The 9,857-nt window shown below is 42.2% G+C and overlaps 2 protein-coding genes across 2 annotated transcripts in view; one reads left to right on the forward strand and one right to left on the reverse strand.

Annotated features, from left to right (window-relative positions):
* Nucleotides 1-9,857, forward strand: part of T265_04141 (hypothetical protein) — a gene marked incomplete at both ends in the record, with an annotated part of 48,191 nt that overhangs the window by 28,285 nt on the left and 10,049 nt on the right. The window lies entirely within an intron of this gene.
* T265_13427 (hypothetical protein) overlaps nucleotides 8,857-9,857 on the reverse strand; it is a gene marked incomplete at both ends in the record, with an annotated part of 23,329 nt that continues 22,328 nt past the window's right edge. The window contains 2 exons of the mRNA XM_009168812.1: nucleotides 8,857-8,987; nucleotides 9,464-9,737. Of these exons, the coding sequence (XP_009167076.1) occupies nucleotides 8,859-8,987; nucleotides 9,464-9,737 (403 nt within the window). The remainder of the gene's footprint in view (nucleotides 8,988-9,463; nucleotides 9,738-9,857) is intronic.

Here is a 9,857-nt window from a genome sequence, read left to right on the forward strand (position 1 = left end):
ATGAGTGAGAACGGCTCATTTTTGGGGTTTCAGTGCTTTTTTTCAACTTCCGGATTTTACAATACATATAACCGCTACAAAATGACGGAAAGCTTGATAGAATCTTCATCTTGGAATAATTCATAGACAAAATTTTTGGGAACCCTTTACTTGTTCTTTGTACAATTCTGGTAAGAGTCAAGGTAGATGTGGTAGGTTGATAGGATTGCAATAGCAATACCAATGATATTATAATAATGATGATTATAATGATGATAATAAGCTATGATAAGCTGACACGTTTGTACCCTTGTTCCATGCCGCCGAACACTTCAAAAAGGGTGGGGCGAAGTCCAAACAATATCTACCTCACTGCTGGATTAAGGACGGTTTATTTGACCGCCAGTAAACATTACAGATTCAGAACCAACCTAAACAACCCGTTTCAGCGGTATATTGATGCCGTCACTTCAAGGAGTAAGCGTCCTTTCTCAATGCTGCTGCAAGTTAGGTAACGAAGATTCTCTTGACCGTACTTCACCCCTTGCAACCATCAACTGCCTGTGAGAAAGCTGTGTTGTCCTGCTACTGGCTAAAGCTTGTTATCTCTTGATCTTGATCTCATACGGGTAATGAAGCACCCCTGCCCCGGAAAACGACATTCTCAATGCATATTTATGGCAGTTCAAACGATTCCCTAACCGCTAAGCGATGTTTTGTCCAGGTTAAGTGACTCACATGGTGGTTACGTGGTTGAATTTGGCTAGAGCTGCTCAACAAAAACCGGTATACATAGGTTCATGAAAGCAGTACTTACTGGATCAAAGGGACCCATATTTTTCCAAAACAAGAAACACGATGGACTAGAAATAAGGTTTCATTTCAGCTGGCCCATAAAATGCTTAGGATTTTCAACTAAAATTTTGTGCTGTAACTGATACCGCTCGAGGCTGATGACCAAATACCACTTATTAGATGTCTCATCCTTATTAAGAATAATCAGCAATTCGAATCTCATAAGATCCAAAGAACTTCGCGGCTTATGGTTAAAGTACTGAGCGAATCTTCCACGGGTGGCTGACCAGCACTTCGAATAACTCGCAACTAGATTTACCTGACCTGTGAGTAATCTGTAACTGATCCGAGCCTTAGAATTTATCTAAACCAGTCCTTTCATACCCACCGTAGGCTGGATACCACCCATCTCCGGAACTCCCGTACTAAATATTCCATGGGGTCAGAACTATTTATTCAGTTGACAATCCATGTTACCCGTTCCGTCACTCTGATCTTGGGTAGAGCAAACCTAGAGTATCAAACAAATAGTTACATGACAGTCGATTGTGAGAATGGCTGATGGAGTGATGACGATATCTCCGATATCACGTCAATCTACCGGGAGTAAGGCTGAAAATGACGGATCTACTCAATCATCTGACGTGATTCCCTGGATGCTCGAAAGATCGCCACGCCCAAAATGGTTTTCCACACTATACTTAGAGCAAAAAACCTATTATAAAGTTGGGTTGTCTGAAAAAAAACTAAAAGATACACAAAAATAATTTCCGTGCCTACCAAGGAGTTGGAGGACTGATAAGCCTCGTGGCTGGCAAAGTCCCACCCAGTTTTCACAGACATTAATTGCGGAATATTGTGTTTTGTTTTACTCATCTTATTAGAACAGAGTCGCCAATCAGTTTGCTAACCAAAAGGAACCAAGTCTAATACTTAAACTTTAACGACGGAACACGGATGGCTGCATGCATGAGTCGAGCAACGTGTTTCCGTTTTATAGTTTTAGTGGTTAACGGAATTAACTATTCATCAAGTATCATGTAAGGACCCTTATTCTCTATGTCTGGTCCACCAAAGATCTAAGCCCCTGTAAATTGCTTTGTCCGTGAAAACAAATCAGACGGTAACATCTCTATCAGTCTGGCAACCTCGTATCTAGAGAGCAAACGTCTGGTCCCAGAGGCGATAGCTGTACTATGTAGAAAAGAAATCGGCAAGGGAAACACCCTTTGCTGTTAGGTTTGGTTTTTGATCAGGTTGTCACAAGACATCGCCGATTTCTTTATAAATACTTCGTTACCCAAACTTCCAAAGACGTAACTTGGTTTAGCCTCAACGTGTAACACGGTTACAATGTGCGTTAAGCAAAATGAAGGTAAAAAATAAGAACGTAAAATAACTCAACGGCTATCTAGGGCTTGAATGGAAGTTCCCTGCATCTAAACTGCACTAGTAGAGGTTTGGGCAACCTAGTAGTACCTTAGGACTCATGCTTTTTTAGGTGATATGGAAGCTATGCATCCGAAGAGTGCCACCGCTGTAAGGTGAGGGTAATGATAAATTGTTATCTAGCTACCATTTTGTTACAGTTATCTTTCTCTCTCATTTGAATTCGGCAACTGAATGCAAAACGTACTCATCTGACGCACTTAGACAAATCCTAATGCATCGTTCGTACTTCCTGAACCCAAGGGTCATCCCAAAGGGTTCTCAAATGTCTGGGCAAACGCTGCGGTGGAATTAACCAGTCTCATCGTCGTTTCGTTGAAGAATTTAAATTGTACCGGATATTCTACAAATAACGCAAAGAAGACTCAGTAGATGCCTCATATTTGTCAATTGAAAACCCGGCCCGGGATGCAAGTGTTTCTTTGTGAGAGGAGAGTACTACATGAACGAACGAAATGGTTATCTTCCAGACTAGAATGGCAGAACTACACAGAGAATCGTTCGGCAGTGAAACCGAGGTAATCCAGTTATGTATCACAAAAAATCAGTATTTCTACTCTGTCATCTTATATCAGGTATGCCACTCGAGCCAGCTACCGAGAAACCTATCTCTAAATGGTAGCCCGCTTCACGTTGGTTTTACCTGTCAGCATTCCCTTTGGCAGCTACCAATGACTAGTTTGTTACACACACAAGTAATGTTGCACCTACTTAAAGTCTACTAATTTTCAGAGCCAGCCGAACCCACCTACAGGATCTTGAAAGAGGGCGAGAGGGATGACACAAGGCTGTTTGCAAAGGAACGCAGTAACAGGTACACTGGTGTAACATCAAGCTATATGCCTTCTTTCCCATGTATTCTCATTCTTCCCTGACCTCGGACTCTCTCTCTTCTACACCTTTGAATTTTCCGCAGAATGTTTTCGAGAAATACACTTATTTGCCAATCAGTCTGGTTTTCACGAGAGACTCAACTGAATCCCTCGTTTATGATATTCTGCAACTGAATGTGCTGCACACAGGCCGCCTCATGTTTCAGTTGATGAGCCCCAAGAAGGGCGAAACCGATCGTGGGCTGTCGGGGAGTTTTCAGCAACATTGTGAGTAGTTTCCTTTATGAAAACTCAGTGGTTGTTTAATACAGCTTATGCCCCCAAATCTGACCAATGGGAAAAAAGGCTTAGAATCGAAACACAATGGTACGTATAGGTATGCAAAATTTGTTCCACGCGCTAGGTCAAACAACAAATCTTGCGTTTAAAGCTTCTGTTTAGTCTAATTTGGGGGTTCTACATAGTATTCTAGTTAGTTTTGGTAAGACACATCTTCCGACAGCTGCGTATTAGTCGATACTGGAGTTTGATACTGGAGTCTCCCTTACATATATCCAAATACTGCCCCGTTGAATGATTGTCAGGTCAGTCAGAAGATAGTGTCTGTTAATTGTAATACAGAAGTAAGATTCCTATCGTTTGCTCCAAGAAAACGTTCTTTAGGTTGCATCATCATAATCAGCAATGAAAGCCAGTAACAGCTTGATCAGTCCTCAGTTTTCAAGTTCTTCTGGTGTAACGATGATCCCGAGTCCATCTTATTTAACCCCAGAATTCAGATAAAAACTGTGTCTATTAGGTGAGTCCTTTTGTGGCACCTTTCAACAAAACAGCCTAAATAAAGACCTTCCAAGTAATTATACTTTTTGTACAGATCATGAAGACAATTTGTGTTCGGTACTTCTACTTGTTTTTGAAAAGTGGGGTCAGGTTTCTTTATGATTCCGATTCAGTTAGGCTGAAAGTAAGGGCGCCAAGTCGCTTAAAGTCACACAGGACATACATAAATATGAAAAGCTCGCTCTAAAGTGCAACACGCATGCAGTTAACGTTGGCATTTTCATTCACTCCTAGATGAAATGATATGCTTGAAATGAGGTTTACATAATGTGACTGTCTTTGAACTTCCACTTGGGAACTAGAGGCGCTTGAGAATGCACATTATTCTCCATTTAGTCACAAAATGAATGCTCCAGAGCGAGTGACCTAAGCTCACATGGGAAGGTTTGTTATCCCGGCTTTAGTCTTACTTATTCACGTGATCAGGGTTTTTGTACCGCCTGTTCCTGTGTCAGGAGTAGCTGACCAAACCCAACAACACTACTTTATGACAACGGTCATTCGATATTACATGAAATGTTCCTAATCTGGTGTACTACTTAAAGGCTCGGTCCAGAGGAAGGCCAGATTTTAAGAGGTGTGTATGAATGTATTGGCAGTGAGATATTACTAGGTTACAAAAAGATGGCTACCTATAGTGTTGAGCCGAAGTTACGCAAAACTGACCAGGAGTTGTACAGAATTTTCAAATTTCTGTTTGATTTCTCCTTTTGATTGCCGTAGGAGGCATGTCCATATTTTAGTAAGTATAACGCTTTCCGTTTGGTCACCCCTCTTCATACCTATATGTCATAACTAACAATGGCTAACCACGTATGCATTCACACTCCTTCGATTGTTTTGTGACAAAACCATAAGCTATTCCGCGCAGGACAAATAGTTCGATGGATTAGCAAATAATAGGAACACCAAACTGTCATTTCACTTAATGGAGGGTGTTCAACCGAAAACTGCCTACCATTTATCACGTCTTGACTCGTTTACAGTGAGTATTACTCGGTTCATTTCCCTCGACCTAGTAGAATTGAGTTCTGTTCTGTTGTTCTGTTCACGTTTCAGTGTTACTTCGTGGGTAAGAAGCACACCACCTTACTCGATTGATGAGGAATTTTGTTGGCATGGTGAATCCACATAAAATACCGGTTCATTCAGTGTTACTTAGATAAAAGTTTCTTACAAAAGTGGAGAGTTGTTTTCACATTGTGAAAATTGATTTGCAATCAACGTTCCCTTCTTCAGAACACTCGTTAGACGATGGCTTTCCTGAGGGAAGTGAGGTACAAAAGTGGACGCAGGGTGGAAAATTACCCCACGATTTGATACGTCACCGACCACATATGCAGCGATGCGGAATAAACACTAGAAGCCAGTCCTCATCTAACTTTGGGTACGACATGAGTGTCGTGAAAGACGTTCGGTGACGCAAATTCATGTGATGAAGTGGCTTTTGGAGTATACATGAGCTACGTTCACCCCACCATCGACTCTTTATGTGAGACCATATACATCCAAAATGACCAGTTTAATAGTGTTCAACACTTCCTAGAGTGATCTTGACCTATTCCCACTGAACAGATTACGCAGCCCGGTTTCCGCTTGGTGTCACTTGTCTGTGCCTAGGCACCATATCAACATTTGGAAAGTGAAGGGTCTTGCAGTCTACGCATACACATACGTTGGTAAGAATGAGAAAAGGAAACACAAAAATCACAGAAATAATCAAGCCATCCACCAGTTACTGTAGTATCAGATAGACCAACAATGTCCGTTGGCAAAGGGCCTAAACTGCGCTGTGAGCAGAAAGGTTAAAAGAGCGCAGGGGATTACCCTAGTGTCGAATCGATGTTTCAAAACTTCCTTCAGCGGATGATGACAAACTACCGGTACAATTGGTCGTGGTTCTGAAATCCAACCAAACGGGAGCTCCGAATATTGCGGAGAGTGTTGAACACACTGAGACGGGTAGAAAGTATTGCCAGTAACAAGGCCGATAAAGGTAAAGGCACAGTAGTAATGAACAAGATCGACTATCTTCAAAAGATCGAGTAACATCTCGCTGATGGAGCCTGCTCACAAACCACCAGTGGCACTATTACATCGATAGGGAATAGGAGTAACCTTGAAGTTGGTGGATACCTAAAATCCATAATAAATCATTTAGGGTAAGGTTAATGGTACTTCTTGTACCCAGAAAGTACGATTTAACCACGATTTTACGGACTAGGAACTGTATGTAGAAAACCAAATGCAACGATTTTACTGAGGCTTACATAGGACAGACGGCCAGAAGACTATACCTCAGGATTGGCGAGTATACGAGAAGGATAAAAAAACTACCGAGGAATGTTGGAAAAAACCAGGCACTGTTCAAAGACTCACAAATGGCGGTACACGCATTAGACACAGGACATGGAATAGATATGAGAGATGCGTAAGCATTAAGACACGGACTGCGATTCACACCACAGGACTGATAGCCGAAGCAGTGGAAATTACCAAGCAGCGGAGCGTTAATAGAATCGAGGGTCTGAAACTGGCGAGCTTATGGATAAACCGAGTTGACACGTGACTATATGTGGTTGTAAATGTACCTGGAATCATTAACAAAAAGGGGGTGGAAATCCCGACCCGACCAAAGTTCACGGACTCTCCATTGTAGCACTCGCTCATCCATACAGACTTACAAAAATTGCAAACGATGCTCAATAGACATCTCCACGTGAAGCGAACCGGAAGAGCTAGACTCGAAGCTGGACCCAAGTCCATCTGCCTTAACACCTGCCAAACCCGGCCTAACACACAAAATCCCATGACCGACACCCAACACAGATTTAGCATGACTTGGCTGATTGGTTCCTCTTCCTCCCGAAATCTTATCCGGAATAACCATCTGTAGAATAGCATAAGCGAGAGACCCATTTGAGTCTCTCGTGAGAACCAAACTGATTTACAAATGATTGCATTCCTCTGACCATTTCGTTTTAATGCAGCGACCCGATGTGATGCTTATTCCAAATACAGATGCGTGATACTGAAACCGTATTTCGTCGTTTTAGTTGCGAATTGCCAGCATTGAGGATGAGTTGTGGCACTCGGCCAACTGGTTTCTGTCTTTTTTGATTTGGTACGTTACCTCCAGATAAAAACCAGTGTGTTACCGTTTATTAACCTTAAAAGTGAGCCTCTTTGACGCGATACACCACTCATAAGGTAGGTAAAAATTCTTCAAGAGCCCACGACCGTTTTCTTGGGGCTCATCAGGTAAGCGCAGTCCCCTAGTTTTCGTTCTACTTGAACTTAAATGGGAAGAACTTAGCGAAATGCACTCGTCGAAATGTATTTCTTGCAATGTTACCAAAAATACTAATGTATTACACCTGGTTCAGCGCACCACATATCCTGGTAATACAGTGTGTGTGGATCCACACAGTGATACGCTTCTCTGAAATTTTACGGCTACCTTTAACGTTTCCACAAGGTTGCTGAGAAAGGACCATGTTCAGATTACACGGTGAGTTCGGGTTACCTGACTTTGAATAATATTTCGTTTAGCTCCATGGTAGTCTACCCAAATGAAAAGCGTATGAATTCCTGTGCGTGTCTTCCAGGAAAAATCATTCATGACGTTTCTCGATTGTTACAATCGGATATGATTGATTGCCTCCCGAAACGTTCCCCCAGTAACAATGATGTGAATGCCCGCACACGAATATCGGCATATTCTTCTGATCTGCCGATCCCAGAGGTATCATTTTAAGTCAAACCAAACTAAAGTTTGTATGATTTTTTTCCATCTTTGGGCGTTTTGCTGTTCCTTAGGTCACTCTTCACTTCCTATTTTTCGTGTACATGTCGTTTGCGTACCTATATAATTAACATCTATATCCCGGGTGAAGTGGTTTTTTACAAATGTTTGCCAGAAATGATAGATGAGGGAAATTTACCGATTCGCCTAACGTTTTAAGGACAAATTACTCCGCCCCGAGGAGACGAAATATGGGTGGTCTTACCACAAGAGATTTTGAGATGAATGAATAGCAACCTAGAATCGCATGCTCGGGAAGATGGCTTTATAAACCCAGTCTGCATTCTTACGCAAAGTTGTGCTCAGTCGACTTTTGCTTGTGTCAAACAGGATTATACTTACAGGACTGGTTAACTGAGGAGGAACGACCAAGAATCACACACTAACCTGTTTATATATATATATATATACCCATATGCACATGTTCTGCGCTTAATCCTTTCGTGTACATTCCACAATATTCACACTCAAAGAATGGTCCATGGGGTTGGTCGCTAAATCCCGATAGTATCTGATCCGTTACGACTTGAAGCCAAGGAAAGTGGACACTGATTCGTATCGGTGGCGCTTGATGTACATTATTAATTTGTACTCATGAAAGGACCCTGAATAAACAGGTGTTATTGACCTGAGTATTCCACGAGAACTTTGGCCGGGTCAAGTCGCCGAAGATGGGCGTGGGAGAATGCGTTGTGCGTTGTTTTGTACGGACGGAATTTGTAAACGTGAGGCTAACTTCCAGAATTGTATAGCTTGTGGACAGTATTGTCAGGCCTGGTATCTATCGATGGCCTTAAAAAGTGTGGAAAGTTGGAGCACTAATGCTAAATTTTCGGAACTCTTCATCCCTCACTGGCAAAGTTGTCAAACTATTTCTGAGGGTGTCTTATGGTAAATCCTTTCGGATCGGCGAATTTTTCTGGTTGGTTGGCACTGTGGTTCATGGCCTTTTGTTCCTTATGAACTTGCAAGTGTCAAGAGTTCTGAATGAAGTTGACCCATATGAAGTGCTACTCATTGGTTTGGCTAGCATGAATGAAAGTCAACCGGTTCAACCTGGGGCAAAGAAGACTATTGTTGCCTTTAAAGAAAGTGTGAAGTAAAACGCTGTCCTCAAGCAATTTAGCCACAGTTGCTTTAAAATCAAGTGCCTCTTACCCATGAATGGCCCGGAGAAACTTTCGCTGATGAGTTCGAACCTTGGCAGCGTCCACTCGGTTGACTAGCTTTGTATACTTGTAGATAAGCCAGGTTTCACGAAGTACGTTTGCGGCGTAATTTTTGACCTGGAATGTAAATGCCGGTTACAAACGAATCAGGTTTTATGTACAAAGTGGATAACTGTTTAATTTTTCATTGATATACAGCTTCCAAACTACATGCGAGTGTCTTTTTAAGCGAATGAAAAAGGGATGAATACGCTGTCCGCTTTGTGACACAGTTAGTCAACAGAACCTTGCTACCATTGTGGGGTTTATCACATATGCGCGGCAAAATGGGTCGTGTTACCCGCTGGCTAAAGGGTGTACTCCGCTGAAGTGAAAAGCATATATTAGGTGTACAGTGATTTATGTTTTTTTCATGGACTGGCTGATTTTGTTGATTCCCCTGCGTCAGGTAATAATCATTAGTTTACGGAAAACTGAAAACGTAAACATCTTTGCGTCATTCACGGCCTGGAGCAACATCTCGTGTACTTTTAGACTGAACAAGGTCAACCCGCCTGATTCAAACCGTATTTCCGGAACAAGCGAATATATACTGGCGGGATAACCACAAACGGACTGAGCGATTTGGGGTAACGAGGTGGAAGTTTCTCTGTCGGTGATTGAATAGCCGCCAAATATAGTCCATCATTTTGCTCTACCATCGTTTTTCCTGTTCGCTCGATGAGCAGCCAAGTTAAATGGAAATCTAGTTTTAGGCTAATCTGCGAGGAACCAGAGAATCCTGGTTCAAATTTATACTCGATCTGATACGTCAAGAAGTACAGTTTGAATTCGCATGCTGTCTTCAGTGATGGGCTTGAAGTTGGCCTTGATGGAAATGGTCAGGTGAACTGCACAACCGAATATCGCATCGAATTCTTGAATAAACGTGAATGCGAATCGCTGAGCATTAGTTTTGCGTATAATGTAGTCCATGGGGCCCACGGG

The sequence above is a fragment of the Opisthorchis viverrini genome (assembly GCF_000715545.1).
Source record: "Opisthorchis viverrini unplaced genomic scaffold opera_v5_65, whole genome shotgun sequence".
Lineage (NCBI taxonomy): Eukaryota > Metazoa > Platyhelminthes > Trematoda > Opisthorchiida > Opisthorchiidae > Opisthorchis > Opisthorchis viverrini.